At 47.2% G+C, this 22,940-nt stretch overlaps 1 protein-coding gene across 1 annotated transcript in view; it reads left to right on the top strand.

Annotated features, from left to right (window-relative positions):
• The window catches only part of LOC137331711 (leucine-rich repeat and IQ domain-containing protein 4-like), a 73,039-nt gene that overhangs the window by 21,125 nt on the left and 28,974 nt on the right, over positions 1-22,940 (top strand). The window contains exon 2 of the mRNA XM_067995699.1: positions 10,819-10,992. Within this exon, the coding sequence (XP_067851800.1) occupies positions 10,819-10,992 (174 nt within the window). The remainder of the gene's footprint in view (positions 1-10,818; positions 10,993-22,940) is intronic.

The following is a 22,940-nucleotide window of genomic DNA, read 5'->3' as shown; positions in this document are numbered from 1 at the left end:
GAATTTAAATTCAATTAATTGAATAAAAATCTGGAATTAAAATACTAGTATCAGTAATGATAGCCATGAAACTACCGGATTGTTGTAAAAACCCATCTGGTTCACTAATGTCCTTTAGGGAAGGAAACCTGCCACCTTCAAAGATTTGTGTACGTCCACCCCAGGTCTCTCTGTTCCTGCATCCTCTTTAAAATTGTACCATTTAGTTTATATTGCCTCCTCTTCTCTAGTGAAGACTGATGTGAAGTATTCATTTAGTGTCTCAACCACACCCTCTGCCTCCACATTGCTGTGGGTCTGGGCCTATATGTGACTCCAGACCCACAGCAATGTGGTTGATTCTTAATTGCCCTCTGAAATGGCCTAGCAAGCCACTCAGTTGTAAAAATCTCACTAGGGATGGGCAATAAATGCCGGCCTTGCCAGCGACGCCCACATCCCGTGAACGAATTAAAAAAAAAAAAAAATATCTCCCTTTCGCCATTCATCCCCGAATAGTACATTCCTAGTAGTGTGGCTGCCCCTTTTTTTATTTCTTAGCTCAACCCATTAGGCTTCGATTGATGATCCATTTAGCATATAGGAACATAGTAACAGGAGTAGGCCATTCAGCCCCTCGTACCTGCTCCGCCATTTGATAAGATCATGGCTGCTCTGTGATCTAACTCCATATACCTGCCTTTGGCCCATATCCCTTAATTCCTTTGATTGCCAAAAAGCTATCTGTCACATATTTAAATTTAGCAATTGAGCTAGTATCAATTGCTGCTTGCGGAAGAGAGTTCCAAACTTCTACCACCCTTTGTGTGTAGAAATGTTTTCTAATCTCGCTCCCGAAAGGTCTGGCTCTAATTTTTAGACTGTGCCCCCTACTCCTAGAATCCCCAAACAGCGGAAATAGTTTCTCTCTATCCACCCTATCTGTTCCCCTTAATATCTTTTATAAACTTCGATCAGATCACCCCTTAACCTTCGAAACTCTCGAGAATACAACCCCAATTTGTGTAATCTCTCCTCGTAACTTAACCCTTGAAGTCCGGGTATCATTCTAGTAAACCTACGCTGTACTCCCTCCAAGGCCAATATGTCCTTCCGAAGGTGCGGTGCCCAGAACTACTCTCAGTACTCCAGGTGTGGTCTAACCAGGGTTTTGTATAGCTGCAGCATAACTTCTGCCCCCTTGTACTCCAGTCCTCTCGATATAAAGGCCAGCATTCCATTAGCCTTATTGATTATTTTCTGCACCTGTTCATGACACTTCAATGATCTATGTACCTGTACCCCTAAGTCCCTTTGGACATTCACTGCTTTTAACTTTTTACCATTTAGAAAGTACCCTGTTCTATCCTTTTTTGATCCAAATTGGATGACCTCACATTTGTCTACATTGAATTCCATTTGCCATGGTTTTGCCCATTCACCTAATCTATCAATATCGCTTTGTAATTTTATGTTTTCATCTACACTGCTTACAATGCCACCAATCTTTGTGTCATCGGCAAACTTAGATATGAGACTTTCTATGCCTTCATCCAAGTCGTTAATGAATAATTGAGGCCCCAAGACAGATCCCTGCGGGACTCCACTAGTCACATCCTGCCAATGTGAGTACCTTCCCATTATCCCTACTCTCTGTCGCCTTTCGCTCAGCCAATTTCCTAACCAAGTCCATACTTTTCCCTCGATTCCATGGGCTTCTATCTTGGCTAACATTCTCTTATGTGGGACCTTATCAAATGCCTTCTGGAAGTCCATATAAATAACATCCATTGACATTCCCCTGTCCACTACTTTAGTCACCTCTTCAAAAAATGCAATCAGGTTTGTCAGGCACGACCTACCTTTCACAAATCCATCCTGGCTCTCTCTGATTAACTGAAAATTCTCGAGGTGTTCAGTCACCCTATCCTTAATTAAAGACTCCCAGCAATTTCCCCACAACAGATGTCAGGCTAACTGGTCTATAATTCCCCGGTTTCCCCCTCTCTCCTTTCTTAAAAAGCGGAGTGACATGTGCAACTTTCCAATCTAGAGGGACAGTTCCTGAATCTAGAGAACTTTGAAAGATTATAGTGATCATCCCTCCTCACAACTGGAATTGATTCTTTAACCAATAATGCGACCCCCCCCTCCTTTTTTATCACCCACTCTATCCTGCCTGAAAACTCTATATCCAGGGATATTGAGCTGCCAATTATCCCCCTCTTTAAGCCAGGTTTCCGTTATAGCAATGATATCATGCTGCCATGTGTCTATCTGTGCCCTTAGCTCATCTGCTTTGTTTGTAATACTCCTTGCATTGAAGTATATCCCCTTTAACCCCGTCAAATCCCTGTGCTGAACACTATTTAACCTTTGCTTCTTTTGTCTTTGAGTTGCTAACGACGTCACTAACTGCTTTTCTGCTTCCCGTTTCCTGGTCTGAATTTGTCCTTTCTGTACCTGCCCTTTGGTTCCCATCCCCCTGCCGTACTAGATTAAACCCTCCCCAACAGAACCAGCAAATGTCCCCGCGAGGATATTGGTCCCAGTTCTGCTTGGGTGCAACCCGTCCAGCTTGTACAGGTCCCGCCTTTCCCAGAATCGGTCCCAATGCCTCAGGAATTTAAACCCCTCCCTCCTACACCATCTCTCAAGCCACACATTCATCTGGTCTATTCTCCTATTTCTGCTCTCGCTAGCACGTGGCACTGGGAGTAATCCTGAGATTACTACCCTCGAGGTCCTGCTTTTTAATTTATTTCCTATATTCTGCTTCCAGGACCTCATCCCTTTTTTTATTACCTATGTCGTTGGTACCGATATGGACCACGACCTCTGGCTGTTCACCCTCCCCCTTCAGAATGTCCTGCAGCCGCTCAGTGACATCCTTGACCCTAGCACCAGGGAGGCAACATACCATCCTGGAGTCACGTTTGCGACCACAGAAATGCCTATCTGTTCCCCTTACAATGGAATCCCCTATCACTATAGCCCTGCCACTCTTCTTCCTCCCCTCCTGTGCAGCTGAGTCACTCGAGGTGCCCCGAACCTGGCTCTTGCTGCTTTCTCCTGATAAGCCATCTCCCCCAACTGTATCCAAAGCGGTATATTTGTTTGAGAGGGAGATGGCCCCAGGGGACTCCTGCTCTACCTGCCTAGTCCTTTTACTCTGCCTGGCGGTCACCCATTTCCTTTCTGCCTGCGTAATCTTTACCTGCGGTGTGACCACCTCACTGAACGTGCTATCCACGATAGTCTCAGCATCGCGGATGCTCCACAGTGAATCCACCCGCAGCTCCAGCTCCGAAATGCGGTTAGCCAGTAGCTGCAGCTGGACACATTTCCTGCACACATGGTCGCCAGGGACACTGGTAATGTCCATGACTTCCCACATAGTGCAGGAGGAGCATATCACGGGTGTGAGCTGTGCTGCCATGACTTGCCTTAGATTAAGCTCGTTAGTGACTCCCTTTAAGGAGTTTACTCCTTTAAATTACTTTTAATTTAGAGAATGTTAACTACACTAGGGACCTTGATTCACTAAAAAACGCGACTTGCTGTAGGACCTGCAGACCTTCCCTTTCTTTTGACTTTAGTCACTGCACTGTAGAATAGTAGAAATACTCACCTGAACCTACTTACCAATCAGCTGCCTCCCCTGCGCTGCGTCACTGTTTTGATTGTGACGTCACCTCTGGAACTCCTCCACCGCCGGCCTCGGTGTGGGCCCCTCCGCCGCCGGCCTCGGTGTGGGCCCCTCCGCCGCCGGCCTCGGTGTGGGCCCCTCCGCCGCCGGCCTCGGTGTGGGCCCCTCCGCCGCCGGCCTCGGTGTGGGCCCCTCCGCCGCCGGCCTCGGTGTGGGCCCCTCCGCCGCCGGCCTCGGTGTGGGCCCCTCCGCCGCCGGCCTCGGTGTGGGCCCCTCCGCCGCCGGCCTCGGTGTGGGCCCCTCCGCCGCCGGCCTCGGTGTGGGCCCCTCCGCCGCCGGCCTCGGTGTGGGCCCCTCCGCCGCCGGCCTCGGTGTGGGCCCCTCCGCCGCCGGCCTCGGTGTGGGCCCCTCCGCCGCCGGCCTCGGTGTGGGCCCCTCCGCCGCCGGCCTCGGTGTGGGCCCCTCCGCCGCCGGCCTCGGTGTGGGCCCCTCCGCCGCCTCGCCGCTTTTAAACTTGGCGCTGCTCTGGTGCTCCTCCTCCGGTCGCTCCCCGCCGGTTTGGAATGCACTTCTACAGATGACAGTTGATGCTCGCTCACTTGTAAATTCTAAATCTGAGATTGATCGATTTCTGTGAACCGAGGGTATTAAGGGATATGGGGCTAAGGCGGGTATATGGAGTTCGGTCACAGGTCCACCATGATCTCACTGAATGGTGGAACAGGCTCGAGGGGCTAAATGCCACGGCCACTTGCGACCTCCTGATATGCGCCATCTTCTCATCATTAGTCTGTGGAATTTGCTGCCCCAGGAAGCTGTGGAAGCTACATCATTAAATAAATTTAAAACTGAAATCGACAGTTTCCTAGAAGTAAAGGGAATTAGGGGTTACGGGGAGCGGGCAGGAAATTGGACATGAATTTAGATTTGAGGTTAGGATCAGATCAGCCATGATCTTATTGAATGGCGGAGCAGGCTCGAGGGGCCGATTGGCCTACTCCTGCTCCTATTTCTTATGTTCTTATGTTCTCCTGCAAGAAAGTGGGACGTGTGTCTGGGTGATGTGCCTGTCACAGTTGAATAGCTGCCAGTGTGTGTGGCCTGTGAGTTGTGGGTGGGCGGCTTGCAACAGTGGTAATGTGTAAGGAAGAGGGGAAGCATCTGGTTGGAAGAGTTGAGTACTGATGGACAGAGTTTGTTGGTATGTGGGTGATGGGGGTGTAGTGTGTGGTGCAGTTGGTTGGAGACGCCACTTGACAGTTGACCTCACTCACCTTGACCACTCATGTCAAAGCATTGAACTTTTTCCTGCACTGCATCCATGTCCATGATGCTGTGAGCCCGGCATTGACTTCGTCCCCCGCTGCCTCCCACTGCCTCTTGGATATATGTCTGGAGAGCCTCTTGCCACCCCCCCCTCCGCCCCCGCCCCACCCCCCGCCATTGCGGATATAGAATGTCCCTCCTTCTGTCCACCTGTTGCACCCAAGGTCTCTAGTGCATCAGCAGAGAACCTTGGTGTACGCACTCTCACAGACCTGGTACGAACTCAGATCGGCAGATTGGTGAGGTCTGGTGTGCAGATTGGAGGATGTGGGATTTAGCAGTGCACAACCTTTATTCAATGTTTTAACATAACTCATCAGTGTGTAAACATAGGGATGGGACCTGCATTTGTGTTTTACGTATGCGATGTCTGATATCCGTTCAGACTCCGTGCAGACAATAGACTGTTATTTTCAGCAAATAACAGGTACCAGCTACCTTTTAGAGATTCCTAAGAAACATCCTCCCTTTAAGAGATTGAGCTCCCCTGCTGGTGGAAAGTGTGAATTGCATGGAATCCCCATTCACGTTGATTCCCAGCGCAGATCGCAGGTAAGTCCTCAGGCCTGACGAAAGTCTCATCCTTGCTGCACCCCCGCCCAAAAACAGACCCCATCCAATTTATCCCCCTATGATCGCTGCTCCCTAAATGTTCCCCCACTGACACTTGCTCCACTTGGCCCACCTCATTCCCGAGAACCAAGTCCAGCAATGCCTCCTTCCTCGTTGGGCCGGAAACGTACTGATTAAGAAAGTTCTCCTGAACACATTTCAAAAATTCCTTCCCCTCTCTGCCCCTTATTATTATTGTTATCCCAGTCTATATTCGGATATGATGTGGAGATGCCGGTGATGGACTGGGGTTAACAATTGTAAACAATTTTACAACACCAAGTTATAGTCCAACGATTTTATTTTTAATCCCACAAGTTTTCGGGGGAATTCCCCTTCCTCAGGCAGTGTGGAAAAGACAATTTCGAATCCAGGGATTTTAACTTGGTGTTGTAAAATTGTTTACAATTATATTCGGATAGTTGAAGTCCCCCATTATCACTACTCTATGGCTTTTGCACCTCTGTAATTTCCCTGCAAATTTGTTCCTCTATCTCCTTCCCACCAGTTGGTGTCCTATAGAATACACCCAGTAGTGTAATGGCACCTCTATTGTTTCTTAACTCTAACCAAATAGATTCTGTCCTTGACCCCTCCAGGACATCATCTCTCTCCAGTACTGCAATATTCTCCTTAATCAATACTGCCACCACCCCCCCCCCCCCTCCACTCCTTTCTTTTCTTCCCTATCTTTCCTGAACACCTTGTATCCAGGAATATTTAGTACCCAATCCGGCCCTTTTTTGAGCCAGGTCTCCGTTATCGCCATGACATCATATTCCCATGAGGCTATTTGCGCTGCAGCTCACCAACCTTGTTTACCACACTTCATGCGTTTACACACACGCACTGCAAACCAATCTTAGACTTTCTTGTCCTCTCTCTTAGTACAGTATTAGATTGGATGAGCCTATTTCTTACTTTAGTGCTATTTTTCTCCCCCGATCCTTTGTGCCCCTTGTTTTTCCTTTCCATTGCTACATCCTGGTGCCCATCCCCCTGCCAACTTAGTTTAAACCCCCCCCCACTAGTGAACCTCCCCGCAAGGAATTGGTCCCAGCTCTGTTGAGGTGCAACCTGTCCAGCCTGTACAGGTCCCACCTTCCCCAGAACCGGTCCCAATGCCCCAGGGATCTAAAGCCGTCCCTCTTGAACCATCTCTCCAGCCACGCGTTCATCTGCTCTATCCTCCTATTTCTATTCTCACTAGTGCGTGGCACTGGGAGTAATCCGGAGATTACTACCTTTGAGGTCCTGCTTCTTAATCTCTTTCCTGACTCCTTAAAATCTGCCTGCAGGACCTCATCCCTCTTTCTACCTATGTCATTGGCACCGATATGAACCACTATCTCTGGCTGTTCACCCTCCCCCTCCAGAATGTTCTGCAGCCGCTCAGTGACATCCATGACCCTGGCACCAGGGAGGCAACATACCATCCTGGAATCACATCTACGGCCGCAGAAACGCCTGTCTGCTCCCCTAACTATGGAATCCCCAATCACTATCGCTCTCCTGACCTTTATCCTCTTTCCTCCGCCCCCCCCCATATAGCTGAGCCACCCATGGTGCTGTGGACTTGGATCTGGCTGCACTCCGCAGAGGAACCCTCTCCCTCACCAGTAACACTAGTTGGAGAGCGAGATGCACTCAGAGGACTCCTGCACTATCTGTCTGGTCCTCCTTGTCTGTCTGGCGGTCACCCAGTCCCTCTGGTCACCCCTCAGCCTTCTCTTTTCTAGAGAAAAGAACCCCAGCCTGTTTCGTCTTTCCTGATAAGTATATCCTCTCAGTTCTGGTATCATCCTTGTGAATCTTTTTGCACCTTCTCCAATGCCTCCATATCCTTTTTATAATATAGAGACCAGAACTGTGCACAGTATTCCAACTGTGGTCTAACCAAGGTTCTATACATGTTTAACATAACTTCTCAGCTTTTCCATTCTATCCCTCTAGAAATGAACCCCAGTGCTTTGTTTGCCTTTTTATGGCCTTATTAACCAGCGTCGCTACTTTTAGTGATTTGTGTATCTGTACCCCACGATCCCTCTGCCCCTCTACCCCATTTAGACTCTTATTATCCAAGCAATATGTGGCCTCCTTATTCTTCCTAACAAAATGCACCACCTCACACTTATCTATATTGAAATTCATTTGCCAATTACACGCCCATTCTGCAAGTTTATTAATGTCTTCCTGCATTTTGACACATTCTTCCTTTTATATTAACTACACCCCCCCAATTTCATGTCACCCGCAAATTTTGAAATTGTACTTCCAATTCCCGAGTCCAAATCGTTGACGTAAATTGTCCCAGCACCGATCCCTGTGGAACACCACTTCCCACATTTTGCCAGTCTGAGTAACTACCCTTAACCCCTACTCCCTGTTTTCTGTTTTGTAGCCAGCTTGCTATCCATTCTGCTACCTGTCCCCTCACTCCACATGCTCTGTTCTTAGTTATGAGTCTACAATGCAGTACTTTATCGAAGACCTTTTGAAAATCCAAATATATTACATCTACTATTATTCTTGTCTACTCTTTCTGTTACTTCTTCAAAGAATTCAATAAAGGTGATCAACCTCATCTGCTCTATCCTCCTGAAATCCGTGCTGACTACACTTTGTTATATTTTCATTTTCTGTATGTTTTTGTATTACATCTTTAAGTAAAGATTCCATTATCTTTTAATATGCGCAGATGCAATCCACTCGGGCTTTAGAGTAGATAGCTTCTGTTGAAGAGCAGGCAGAGGCGCGATGGGCTAAGTACCCTTTCTTAGTGTAATTTCTACGGCCAAGAATGTCCTGAGGCTTTAGGTTGAGTGCCCACTCTCGCCAGAGACCCTTTCCCAAATTCGGGGTTTGGGGTCACTTACATTGCTCGGATCCCTCTGGGATCAATTCCCTTATTCTAGGGAAGATTTGGAGCTTTCAGTTCAGAACTGGCATGAGGTCCTTCAAGGGCTTAAAGGGAGAAACTTCCTGGGACTCCCTGTCAACTCCCCCCAAGCCCCCTTGATGTTGGGGGCAGACAAAAGATGCACCCATGGACCTCCTGACCAGATTTTAAAGATCCGGTCCAAATGGGATGAAATCTCAGTACAGCTGGAATCCAGTCCATATTATCCCAGTCCACCAGTACTTCCAAATTTAAAATTCTTACTCTTGTGTTTAAATCTCTCAATGGCCTCACCCTTCCCTTTCTCTGTAACTTCCTCCAGCTCGACAATCCTCCCCCCTGTACTCTCTAGCCTCGTATGCATCTACTCCTACCTTCGTCCCATCACAGGTTGCAGCACCTTCAGCTGCTAAACCACACTTTGGAATTCCCTCCGCATATCCCTCCGCATATCCCTCCCCTTTTAAGAGCCTCCTTAAAACTTGCCTCTTTGACCATGATTTTGGCCGTCCCTCCTAAAATGCCCTTCTTTGGATCAGTGTTTGTTTCCCTTGGACCTATGAAACACCGTAGACTCTTTTTCTACATTAAAGGTGCTGCAAAAGGCAAGTTGTTGACTATTATTTACATCCATTGAACAATTTCAAACTTACGAGACTTCCTTTTATTTTCTCCCTTCCGATTTTATACCTCTCTCTGCCAAATGACTTTCCTCATTTCACTTTTCTTGAATCCTGAATATATATACACTGGGTAATGAGCCGAACAGTGGAAACAACCTCTCACTATTTACCCTATCAGAACCCTTCATAATCTTGAAGATCTCTATCCGGTCATCTCTTAACCCCCTCAGCTCCAGTATAAAAAACCCCCCGACTTCTCAAATGTCTCTGATTGCAACCCCTCATCCCAGGTAAATTCCAGTGAATCTACACCACCCCTTTCCCATTGCATTTCATGTCCTTCCTATAATGGGGACCCAAAACTGTACCCAGTACTTCAACTGCAGCCCATTGAGAACTTGTCCAGATGCTACATCACTTCCAGTTTTTGTACTCTGTCCCTCGAACACAAAACCAAGGATTCCGTTTGACTTTTTTGCTTTACTACAACTGGTGCCAAATGACTTTTGTAATTTCATTTTTAATCTTTTTAATGTTAACAAAGAACCAACTGTCCAATTGGCATTTCATGAACAAAATGTAACTGGTGGTTTTGTGCCAGAGTATGTGATAAAAGATGTACTTTACACACCGTGACACACCTCCAAGTGCCTCACATATAATGAACGACTTTGAGGCATCGACATAGCAACAGTCACTGCAAACAGAGCCGTGATTTTATGAAGAACAAGACAATAGTAGGTAGATGGGAAAGTAGGGTTGAGATCACAATCAGATCAGCCATGATCTTATCAAATGGCAGAGCAGGCTCGAGGGGCCGAATAGCCTCCTCCTGCTCTTAATTCGTATGTTCGTTTGCATGTACAAGCTGCAATGAGATAAATGACCAATGAATCTCTTTTTGGTGGTGTTGGCTGAGGGAACAATATTGACAAGCTTGCTTTTCTTCGATTAGTACTAGAGATCTTCAAGAGAGGGACACTGCCTCAGTTTAATGCCTCATCTGAACACTGACACCTTCGACGGTACAGCACTCCTCAGTACTGTGCACTAAGTTCTTGGTAGAGCACAGAGCGCTGAGCCTAGAATTTCTGACTCCTGAGTTTACTGCAGATCTGGAAATTGCTCTGAGATTAATTCTATCATGTCCCTGCCTCAGTGCACCTTCCTCCCCACCCCCCCACCCCCATTTCTCGATAACTAGGCCTGGTGATGCAGAACGCACCTGCCCATATCTGGATGGCATTATCTGCTTTGTGTCTGCTACACTCAGGCATCCAGCATTCTGAGGGTTAGTGCACAGGCCACGGGAGCTGTTTTGGCATCTTGCTCCTGTGCAAGTGCCTTGGACTAACCAAAGAGGAGGATGAAAGATATTGTTACACAAGAAGCTGTGGGCAGTCTCCAACTCTTTCTGCTGGAACTTTCCACTTCCAATAATTGAGCCTGGGCTGGAAATTTTGCCTGGGTCATGGGTGCATTTTCCTGGTGAGCTGAAGTCCTTCCCCCCCCCCCCCCCCCACTGGACAATCACCCCTATCGAGCAATTGGAAAATCCCTGCTTTGTCTGACCAGAGAACAACCCAAGCTAGCAGTATAACTCTGATCTGATTCTAACAGGTACTGATCTTTAATGGGTACTTGTTCTATGGGAACACCCAATGATACATCCATATTTTGCATTCCCCATTGCTGTCAAGAAAACAACAAAAATCGTATTTTATTTGCAGGTCGCTCCAGAAATAAAGAATTTGACCAAACTGAAAGTTCTCGGTCTGACTGGAAACAGATTCCAGGATTTCCCTCAGGAAATTTGCTGCATGGAATCCCTGGAAAAACTGTACCTGGGACAAGATCATGGGATGAAATTCATCCACATACCTGAGGACATCTCTGGACTGGTGGTGAGTGATAGACAATTGTCGAATGGGCATTTTCACTGAGTCCTGATACCCTTGATTTTTAATATGTCACTTTCTATTCACTGTTGGAAGTTTGCTGATTTAACAAGACAAGTTGTGGCGTCTGGGGGTCAGGCGTCTGGGGTCTGGTGTCTGGGGTCTGTGTCTTAGGTCACTGTTCAAATATTCCCTGTGGAAAGTGTTGCTGCTTCTGAATTGCAGAGGAGGCCAATTATAAATTTGTAAGTTTCAAGCTGTTGGTCAGAAGGTTGAAGCCGCAGATTCTCTTCCTTTTTCTGATTGTTTTGCACCTGTAAGAAAGTGCAACATCTAAATGATAAAAATGTTGGTCGGTCGGTCGTCGTTCGGTCGGTCGTCGTTCGGTCGGTCGTCGTTCGGTCGGTCGTCGTTCGGTCGGTCGTCGTTCGGTCGGTCGTCGTTCGGTCGGTCGTCGTTCGGTCGGTCGGTCGTCGTCGTTCGGTCGGTCGTCGTTGTTCGTTCGGTTGGTCGGTCGGTCGTTGGTCGGTCGGTCGTTGGTCGGTCGGTCGTCCTTGTTCGGTCGGTCGTCCTTGTTCGGTCGGTCGGTCGTCGTTCGGTCGGTCGTCGTTCGGTCGGTCGTCGTCGTTCGGTCGGTCGTCGTTCGGTCGGTCGTCGTTCGGTCGGTCGTCGTTCGGTCGGTCGGTCGTCGTTCGGTCGGTCGTCGTTCGGTCGGTCGTCGTTCGGTCGGTCGGTCGTCGTTCGGTCGGTCGGTCGTCGTTCGGTCGGTCGGTCGTCGGTCGGTCGGTCGGTCGTTGGTCGGTCGGTCGGTCGTTGTTCGGTCGGTCGTTGTTCGGTCGGTCGTTGTTCGGTCGGTCGGTGTTCGGTCGGTCGTTGTTCGGTCGGTCGGTCGTTGTTCAGTCGGTCGTCGTTCGTCGGTCGTCGTCGTTGTTCGGTCGGTCGTCGTTGGTCGGTCGTCGGTCGGTCGTTGTTCGTTGTGCGGAAATTGCGGAGGTACTGGCCATAATCTTCCAATCATCCTTAGATTCGCGGGTGGTGCCAGAGAACTGGAGAATTGCAAATTTTACAGCCTTGCTCAAAAAGGGTAAACCCAGCAACTACAGGCCAGTCAGTTTAACCTCCGTGCTGGGGAAACTTTTAGAAACGATAATCCAGGACAGAATTAACAGTTACTTGGACGAGTGTGGATTAATTAAGGAAAGCCAGCACAGATTTATTAAAAGCAAATCGTGGCAGTATGGATACAAAATTGGCCAAGTGACAGGAAACAGAGAGTAGTGGTGAACGGTTGTTTTTCGAACTGGAGGGAGGTGTACAGTGGTGTTCCCCAGGGGTCAGTGCTGGGGCCACTGCTTTTCTTGACATATAGTAATGACTTGGACTTGGGTGGACAGGGCACAATTTCTAAATTTGCAGAAGACTCAATACTTGGAAGGGTAGTAAACAGTGAGGAGGATAGTGATAGACTTCAAGAGGATATAGACAGGCTGGTGGGATGGGCAGACACATGGTAGATGAAGTTTAACTCAAAGAATTACGGAGTGATACCCTTCAGTAGGAAGAACGAGGAGAGGCAATATAAACTAAAGGGCACAATTCTAAAGGGGATGCAGGAACAGAGAGACCTGGGGTATATGTGCATAGAATCATAGAAGTTTACAACATGGAAACTGGCCCTTCGGCCCAACATGTCCATGTCGCCCAGTTTATACCACTAAGCTAGTCCCAATTGCCTGCACTTGGCCCATATCCCTCTATACCCATCTTACCCATGTAACTGTCCAAATGCTTTTTAAAAGACAAAATTGTACCCGCCTCTACTACTGCCTCTGGCAGCTCGTTCCAGACACTCACCACCCTTTGAGTGAAAAAATTGCCCCTCTGGACCCTTTTGTATCTCTCCCCTCTCACCTTAAATCTATGTCCCCTCGCTATAGACTCCCCTACCTTTGGGAAAAGATTTTGACTATCTACCTTATCTATGCCCCTCATTATTTTATAGACTTCTATAAGATCACCCCTTAACCTCCTACTCTCCAGGGAATAAAGTCCCAGTCTATCTAACCTCTCCCTATAAGTCAAACCATCAAGTCCCGGCAGCATCCTAGTAAATCTTTTCTGCACTCTTTCTAGTTTAATAATATCCTTTCTATAATAGGGTGACCAGAACTGTACACAGTATTCCAAGTGTGGCCTTACTAATGTCTTGTACAACTTCAACAAGACATCCCAACTCCTGTATTCAATGTTCTGACCAATGAAACCAAGCATGCCGAATGCCTTCTTCACCACCCTATCCACCTGTGACTCCACTTTCAAGGAGCTATGAACCTGTACTCCTAGATCTCTTTGTTCAAAAACTCTCCCCAATGCCCTACCATTAACGGAATAGGTCCTGGCCCGATTTGATCTACCAAAATGCATCACCTCACATTTATCTAAATTAAACTCCATCTGCCATTCATCGGCCCACTGGCCCAATTTATCAAGATCCCGTTGCAATCCTAGATAACCTTCTTCACTGTCCACAATGCCACCAATCTTGATGCCTCCTAAATTCTCATTAATATAAATAACAAATAACAGCGGACCCAGCACCGATCCCTGAGGCACACCGCTGGTCACAGGCCTCCAGTTTGAAAAACAACCCTCTACAACCACCCTCTGTCTTCTGTCGTCAAGCCAATTTTGTATCCAATTGGCTACCTCACCTTGGATCTTGTGAGATTTAACCTTATGTAACAACCTACCTTGTCAAAGGCTTTGCTAAAGTCCATGTAGACCACGTCTACTGCACAGCCCTCATCTATATTCTTGGTTACCCCTTCAAAAAACTCAATCAAATTCGTGAGACATGATTTTCCTCTCACAAAACCATGCTGACTGTTCCTAATCAGTCCCTGCCTCTCCAAATGCCTGTAGATCCTGTCTCTCAGAATACCCTCTAACAACTTACCCACTACAGATGTCAGGCTCACCGGTCTGTAGTTCCCAGGCTTTTCCCTGCCACCCTTCTTAAACAACGGCACAACATTTGCTACCCTCCAATCTTCAGGCACCTCACCTGTAGCTGTCGATGATTCAAATATCTCTGCTGGGGGACCCGCAATTTCCTCCCTAACCTCCCATAATGTCCTAGGATACATTTCATCAGGTCCCGGAGATTTATCTACCTTGATGCGCGTTAAGACTTCCAGCACCTCCCTCTCTGTGATATGTACACTCCTCAAGACATCACTATTTATTTCCCCAAGTTCCCTAACATCCATGCCTTTCTCAACCGTAAATACCGATGTGAAATATTCATTCAGGATCTCACCCATCTCTTGTGGTTCCGCACATAGATGACCTTGTTGATCCTTAAGAGGCCCTACTCTCTCCCTAGTTACCCTTTTGCCCTTTATGTATTTGTAGAAGCTCTTTGGATTCACCTTTGCCTTATCTGCCAAAGCAATCTCATGTCCCCTTTTTGCCCTCCTGATTTCTCTCTTAACTCTACTCTGGCAATCTCTATACTCTTCAAGGGATCCACTTGATCCCAGCTGCCTATGCATGTCATATGCCTCCTTCTTCTTTTTGACTAGGGCCTCAATCTCCCGAGTCATCCAAGGTTCCCTACTTCTACCAGCCTTGCCCTTCACTTTATAAGGAATGTGCTTACCCTGAACCCTGGTTAACACATTTTTGAAAGCCTCCCACTTACCAGACGTCCCTTTGCCTGCCAACAGACTCTCCCAATCAACTTCTGAAAGTTCCAGTCTAATACCATCAAAATTGGCCTTTCCCCAATTTAGAATTTTAACTTTTGGGCCAGACCTATCATCCTCCATAGCTATCTTAAAACTAATGGAATTATGATCACTGGTCCCAAAGTGATCCCTCACTAACACTTCTGTCACCTGCCCTTCCTTATTTCCCAAGAGGAGGTCAAGTTTTGCCCCCTCTCTAGTCGGGCCATCCACATACTGAATGAGAAATTCCTCCTGAATACACTCAACAAATTTCTCTCCATCCAAGCCCCGAATGCTATGGCTGTCCCAGTCAATGTTAGTAAGGCCACACTTGGAATACTGTGTACAGTTCTGGTCACCCTATTATCGAAAGGATATTATTAAACTAGAAAGAGTGCAGAAAAGATTTACTCGGATGCTACCGGGACTTGATGGTTTGACTTATAGGGAGAGGTTAGATAGACTGGGACTTTATTCCCTGGAGAGTAGGAGGTTAAGGGGTGATCTTATAGAAGTCTATAAAATAATGAGGGGCATAGATAAGGTAGATAGATAAGTTAAAGTCCCCTACTATTACCACCCTATTTTTCTTGCAGCTGTCTGTAATCTCCTTACATATTTGCTCCTCAATTTCCCGTTGACTATTTGGGGGTCTGTAGTACAATCCTATCAAAGTGATCTCTCCCTTCTTATTTTTCAGTTCTACCCATATAGACTCAGTGGGCGAACCCTCGGATATATCCCCTCACTATTGCCGTGATGTTCTCCCTAATCAAGAACGCAACTCCCCCTCCTCTCTTACCTCCTGCTCTATCTTTCCTATAGCATCTGTACCCTGGAACATTGAGCTGCCAGTCCTGCCCCTCCCTTAGCCATGTTTCAGTAATAGCTGTAACATCCCAGTCCCATGTACCCATCCATGCCCTGAGTTCATCTGCCTTGCCCGTCAAACTTCTTGCATTGAAATAAATGCAGTTTAATCTAGACTTCCCTTGGTCTTTGCCCTGCTTTCTCAGACCATCTGTCCGGTCATGTTCTGTACACTCTCCCTTACTGCCTTTTGTTTCTGTCACCACTTTACTTCCCACTGACTTCCTGCATCGGTTCCCATCCCCCTGCCACATTAGTTTAAACCCTCCCCAACAGCACTAGCAAACACTCCCCCAAGGACATTGGTTGCAGTCCTGCCCAGATGCAGACCGTCCAATTTGTACTGGTCCCACCTCCCCCAGAACCGGTTCCAATGGCCCAGGAATTTGAATCCCTCCCTCTTGCACCATCTCTCAAGCCACGTATTCATCCTAGCTATCCTGTCATTCCTACTCTGACTAGCCCTGGAGCATAGGTCGTTGATGGTGGCAGGGCAGGTTGAGAAAGCGGTTAAAAAAGCATAGGGGATCCTGGGCTTTATAAATAGAGGCATAGAGTACAAAAGCAGGGAGGTTATGATGAACCTTCATAAAACACTGGTTCAGCCACAACTGGAGTATTGTGTCCAGTTCTGGGCACCGCACTTTAGGAAGGATGTGAAGGCCTTAGAGAGGGTGCAGAAAAGATTTACTAGAATGGTTCCAGGGATGCAGGACATCAGTTATGTTGAGAGACTGGAGAAGCTGGGGTGGTTCTCCTTCGAATAGAGGAGGTTGAGTGGAGATTTGATAGAGGTATTCAAAATCATGAGGGGTCTAGACAGAGTAGAGATCATAGAATGGTTACAGCATGGAAGGACGCCATTCAGCCCATCAAGTCCGTGCCGGCTCTCTGCAAGAGCAACTCAGCTAGTCCCATTCCCCCACCCTATCCCCGTAGCCCTGCAAATTGTTTCCCTTCAAGTACTTATCCAGTTCCCTTTTGAAGGCCATGATTGAATCTGCCTCCACCACCCCCTTGAGCAGCGCATTCCAGATCCTAACCACTCGCTGTGTAAAGAAGCTTTTCCTCGTGTCACCTTTAGTTCTTTTGCCAATCACCTTAAATCTATGTCCTCTGGTTTTTGATCCCTCCGCCAATGGGAACAGTTCCTCTCCATCACGGACTGCAGCGGTTCAAGAAAGCGGCTCACCACCACCTTCTCGAGGGCCATTAGGGATGGGCAATAAATGCCGGCCTTGCCAGCGACGCCCACATCCCATGAACGAATAAAAAAAAAATCTACTCTGTCTAGACCCCTCGTGACTTTGATCATCCCTATCAAATCTCCTCTTGCCCTTCTCTACTCTAAAGAGAACAGGCCCAGCTTCTCCAGTCTATCCACGTAACTGAAGTCCTTCATCCCTGGAACCATTCCAGTAAATCTTTTCTGCACCTTCTCCTAGGCCTTCATGTCCTTCCTGAAGTGCGGTACCCAGAATTGGACTCAATTTTCCAGTTGTGGCCAAACCAGTGTTTTATAAAGGTTCAACATAACCTCCCTGCTTTTGTACTCTCTGCCTCTATTTATAATGCCCAGGATCCCGTATGCTTTTTTAACTGCTTTCTCAACCTGCCCTGCCACCTTCAACGACCTAAAATGCGGTGCCCAGAACTGGACACAATGGGCTCAGTTCTCAAGCTGAAGTGTGGGTGCGTGGGGTTTGGGCGGGGGGGGGGGGCTCCAAAAATCGGGGAACTCCCAAGCGGGTAAGGAAGTCGGCTCCAACCCACCGACTTCCAGGTTCCCCACAGAGGCATCTGTGCGCGCGCACGCCCCACGAATGCGGAAGTCCCACCGCCAATTAAAGCCAGCGGGATGATAGTTAACATACTTATTTAGTATTTGACTCATAGAATCATAGAAAGTTACGGCACAGAAGGAGGCCATTCAGCCCATCGTGTCTGTGCCAGCCGAAAAAGAGCTATCCAGCCTAATCCCACTTTCCAGCACTTGGTCCGTAGCCCTGTAGGTTACACATCCAACTACTTTTTAAATGAGTTGAGGGTTTCTGCCTAGACCACCCTTTCAGGCAGTGAGTTCCAGACCCCCACCACACTCTGGGTGAAATTTTTTTTTCCTCAGCTCCAATCACTTTAAATCTATGCCCCCTGGTCACTGACCTCTCCGCTAAGGTGAATATGTCCTCCCTATCCACTCTATCCAGTCCTGTCATCATCTGAGATACCTCAATTAAATCTCCCTTCAGCCTCCTTTGTTCCAAAGAAAACAGCCCCAGCCAATCCAATCTTTCCTCATAGCTAAAATTCTCCAGTCCTGGCAACATCCTCGTAAATCTCCTCTGCACCCTCTCTGGTGCAATTACATCTTTCCTGTAATGTGGTGACCAGAACTGTACACAGTACTCAAGCTGTGGCCTAACCAGTGTTTTATACAGTTCCAGCATAATCTCCCTGCTCTTATATTCTATGCCTCGGCTAATAAAGGAAAGTATCCCGTATGCCTTTTTAACCGCTTTATCTACCTGTCCTGCTACCTTCAGGGATCTGTGGACATGCTCTCCAAGGTCCCTCTCTTCCTCTACACCTCTCAGTATCCTCCCATTTATTGTGTATTCCCTTGCCTTGTTTGCCCTTCCCAAATGCATTACCTCACACTTCTCCGGATTGAATTCCATTTGCTACTTTTCTGCCCACCTGACCAGTCCATTGATATCTTCCTGCAGTCTACAGCTTTCCTCCTCACTATCAACCACACGGCCAAATTTTGTATCATCTGCAAACTTCTTGATCAAACCCCCCACATTCAAATCCAAATCATTGATATATACCACAAAAAGCAAGGGACCTTGTACTGAGCCTTGCAGGACCCCACTGGAAACAGCCTTCCAGTCGCAAAAACACCCATCAACCATTACCCTTTGCTTCCTGCCACTGAGCCAATTTTGGATCCAACTAGCCACTTTCCCTTGGATTCCATGGACTTTTACTTTTTTGACCAGTCTGCCATGTGGGACCTTGTCAAAAGCCTTGCTAAAATCCATGTAGACTACATCAAATATGCTACCCTCATCGACCCTCCTTGTTGCCTCCTAAAAAAAATTCAATCAAGTTAGTCAGGCACGACCTTCCCTTAAAAAATCCATGCTGACTGTCCTTGATTAACCCGTGCCTTTCTAAATGTCGATTTATCCTGTCCCTCAGAATTGATTCCAATAATTTGCCCACCACCGAGGTTAGGCTGATTGGCCTATAATTACTCAGTCTATCTCTTTCTCCATTTTTAAACAATGGTACAATGTTAGCAGTCCTCCAATCCTCCAGCACCATGGCTGTAGCCAGGGAGGATTGGAAAATGATGGTCAGAACCTCCTCTATTTCCTCCCTTGTTTCTCTAAACCGCCTGGGATACATTTCATCCGGGCCTGGGTGATTTATCTACTTTCAAAGATGCTAATCCCCTTAATACTTCCTCTCTCACTATGTTTATCCCATCCAATATTTCACACTCCTCCTACTTAACTACAATCTCTGCATAGAACCATAAAACCATAGAAAAGGTACAGCACAGAAGGGGGCCATTCGGCCCATCGTGTCCGCGCCAGCTCGAAGAATAACCAGGCGCCCATTCTAATCTCACCTTCCAGCACCCGGTCCGTAGCCCTGCAGCTTACAGCACTTTAGGTGCAGGTCCAGGTACTTTTTAAAAAGAGTTGAGGGTCCCTGCCTCTACCACCAATTCGGGCAGCGAATTCCATACACCCACCACCCTCTGGGTAAAAAAGTTTTTCCTTGTGTCCCCTCCAATCCTTCCACCAATCAGCTTAAATCTATGTCCTCTAGTTCTTGAACTCTCCACTAGGGGAAACAGGTACTTCCTGTCTACTCTATCTGGGCCCCTCATAATTTTGTACACCTCAATCAAGTCTCCCCTCAGCCTCCTCTGCTCCAAGGAAAACAACCCCAGCCGAAACAATCTTTCCTCATCCCCCTCTTTTGTGAAGACAGATGCAAAGTATTCATTAAGAACCATACCCACATCGTCCACCTCCACACATAAGTTACCTTTTTGGTCTCGAATTGGCTCAACTCTTTCCTTAGTTATCTTCTCGCTCTTTATGTATTTATAAAACATTTTTGTGTTTTCCTTGATTTTGCTTGTCAGTATTTCTTCATGCCCTCTCTTTGCTTTCCTAATTTCCTTTTTAATTTCACCCCTGCACTTTCTATACTCCTCTAGGCTTTCTGCAGTATTGAGCTCTTGGTGTCTGACATAAGCTTCCCTTTTTCAGAAACATAGAAACATAGAAAATAGGAGCAGGAGTAGGCCATTCGGCCCTTTGAGCCTGCTCCACCATTCAATATGATCATGGCTGATCCTCTATCTCAATACCATATTCCAGCTCTCTCCCCATACCCCTTGATGCCTTTTGTGTCTAGAAATCCATCTAGCTCCTTCTTACATATATTCAGTGACTTGGCCTCCACAGCCTTCTGTGGTAGAGAATTCCATAGGTTCACCACCCTCTGAGTGAAGAAATTTCTCCAAATCTCAGTCCTAAATGTCCTACCCCGTATCCTGAGACTGTGATCCCTCGTTCTGGACCCCCAGCCAGGGGAAACATCCTCCCTACATCCAGTCTGTCTAGCCCTGTCAGAATTTTATATGTTTCAATGAGATCCCCTCTCATTCTTCTAAACTCGAGTGAATACAGGCCGAGTCGACCCAATCTCTCCTCATACAACAGTCCTGCCGTCCCAGGAATCAGTCTGGTGAACCTTCGCTGCACTCACTCTATGGCAAGTATATCCTTTCTTAGGTAAGGAGACCAAAACTGTACACAATACTCCAGATGTGGTCTCACCAAGGCCCTGTATAACTGCAGTAAGACAACCTTGCTCCTGTACTCAAATCCTCTTGTAATGAAAACCAACATACCATTTGCCTTCCTAACTGCTTGCTGCACCTGCATGTTTGCTTTCATTGACTGGTGTACAAGGACACCCAGGTCCCTTTGTACATCAACATTTCCCAATCTATCACCATTTAAATAATACTCTGCCTTTCTGTTTTTCCTTCCGAAGTGGATAACTTCACATTTATCCACATTATACTGCATCTGCAATGTATTTGCCCACTTACTCAAATGGTCTAAATCACCTTGAAGCCTTTTTGCATCCTCCTCACAACCCACGATCCCATCTAGTTTTGTGTTCTCAGCAAACTTGGAAATATTAGAACCATAGAACCAGAGAAAAGATACAGCACAGAAGGGGGCCATTCGACCCATCGTGTCCGCGCCAGCTCAAAGAACAACCAGGTGCCCATTCTAATCCCACCTTCCAGCACCCGGTCCGTAGCCCTGCAGCTTACAGCACTTTAGGTGCAGGTCCAGGTGCTTTTTAAAATAGTTGAGGGTCCCTGCCTCCACCACCAAATCGGGCCGCAAATTCCATACACCCACCCTCTGGGTAAAAAAGATTTTCCTCATGTCCCCTCTAATCCTTCCGCCAATCAGCTTAAATCTATATCCTCTAGTTCTTGAACTCTTCGCTGGGGGAAACAGGTACTTCCTGTCTACTCTATCTGGGCCCCTCATAATTTTGTACACCTCAATCAAGTCACCCCTCAGCCTCCTTTGCTCCAAGGAAAACAGCCCCAGCTTATCCAATCTCTCCTCGTAGCTGCAATTTTCAAGTCCTGGCAACATTCTTGTAAATCTTCTCTGCACTCTCTCCAGAGCAATTACATCCTTCCTGTAATGTGGTGACCAGAACAATACTCCAGCTGTGGCCTTACCAGCATTTTATACAGTTCCATCATTACATCCCTGCTTTTGTATTCTATACCTCGGCTAATAACAGAGAGCATTCCGTATGCCTTCTTCACAACCTTATCTACCTGTACTGCCACCTTCAGGGACCTGTGCACATGCACTCCAAGGTCTCTCACTTCCTCGACTTACATTTAGTTCCCTCATCCAAATCATTGATATATATTGTGAATAGCTGGGGCCCAATCACTGATCCCTGCGGTACCCCACTAGTCACAGCCTGCCACCCCGAAAAAGACTCATTTATTCCTACTCTCTGTTTCCTGTCTGTTAACCAATTTTCAATCCATGCCAGTATATTCCCCCCAGTCTCATGTAATTTTGAACGCTAACTTCTTGTGTGGGACTTTATCAAAGGCCTTCTGAAAATCCAAATAAACCACATCCACTGGTTCTCCCTTATCTATTCTACCAGTTACATCCTCAAAAAACTCCAGTAGGTTTGTCAAACATGATTTCCCTTTCATAAATCCATGTTGACTTTGTCTAATCCCGTTGATATTTTCTATGTGTCCTGTTATCACATCCTTTATAACAGACTCTATCATTTTCCCCACTACTGTTGTTAGGTTAACTGGTCTGTTTTCTCTCTCCCTCCTTTTTTAAATATTGAGGTTACATTTGCCACCCTCCAATCTGCAGGAACTGTTCCATAATCTATAGAATTTTGGAAGATGACAACCAATACATCCACTATTTCCATGGCTACCTCTTTTAGTACTCTGGCATGCATACTGTGTGGATTTATCGGCTTTCAATCCCATTAATTTCTCCAGCACTATTATTTTACAAATAATAATTTCCTTTAATTCCTCCTTCTCACTTGACCCTTGGTTTCCTAGCATTTCTGGGAAGTTATTTGTGTCCTCTTCTGCGAAGACAGAACCAAAGGGCTCGATTTTTGGACGTCCAAGCCTACGGGTTTGTGGCGGGGGGACTCCGAAAATTGGGGATTCCCGGGGCGGGTCTGGACCCCGGCTCCAACCCGCCCACTTCCGGGTTCCCCAGTGATGCACGCGCAGCCCCCGCAGGCGGGACTCCCGCCGGCAATTAAAGCCGCGGGATCCCACTTAAGGCAATTAATGTGATAGTTCAGGTCATTAGCAGACCTGACTGACATGATATTTTAGGAGGGGTGGGATTTTGCAATGAACTGAGACTGTTTCCCGTACTGGGGGAAACACTCCCAGTTGAAATGGACGTGTTGCAGCCATCAGCCTGTGGTAGCTGCAAAGGTCCATTTGACAGGTGGGGGGAGACCCTCACTCATTGCAGGAGGCCACTCTGTCACTTGGGACAAAGTTTGGCCTCCACCACCCTCCTCCTAACAATAAAATTCACCAACTTGAAACCTCAACCCCGGTGTCCAGAGACATGTACCCACCTTGCGGACCCCCTCAAACGTACATCTTCCGGATGGGGGCCGCCGTAGCTGCAGTCATGACCTCCTCGGAGGATGAACCATCTTCTTACCTGTCGCTGTCAAAGTCACCATTGCCCTCAACAACTTCTCCTCCGC

The sequence above is a fragment of the Heptranchias perlo genome, chromosome 13, assembly GCF_035084215.1.
Source record: "Heptranchias perlo isolate sHepPer1 chromosome 13, sHepPer1.hap1, whole genome shotgun sequence".
NCBI classification, from domain to species: Eukaryota; Metazoa; Chordata; class Chondrichthyes; order Hexanchiformes; family Hexanchidae; genus Heptranchias; species Heptranchias perlo.
The sequence above is the reverse complement of the archived record's forward strand: the minus strand, read 5'-3'. Positions and strand labels throughout refer to the sequence as shown.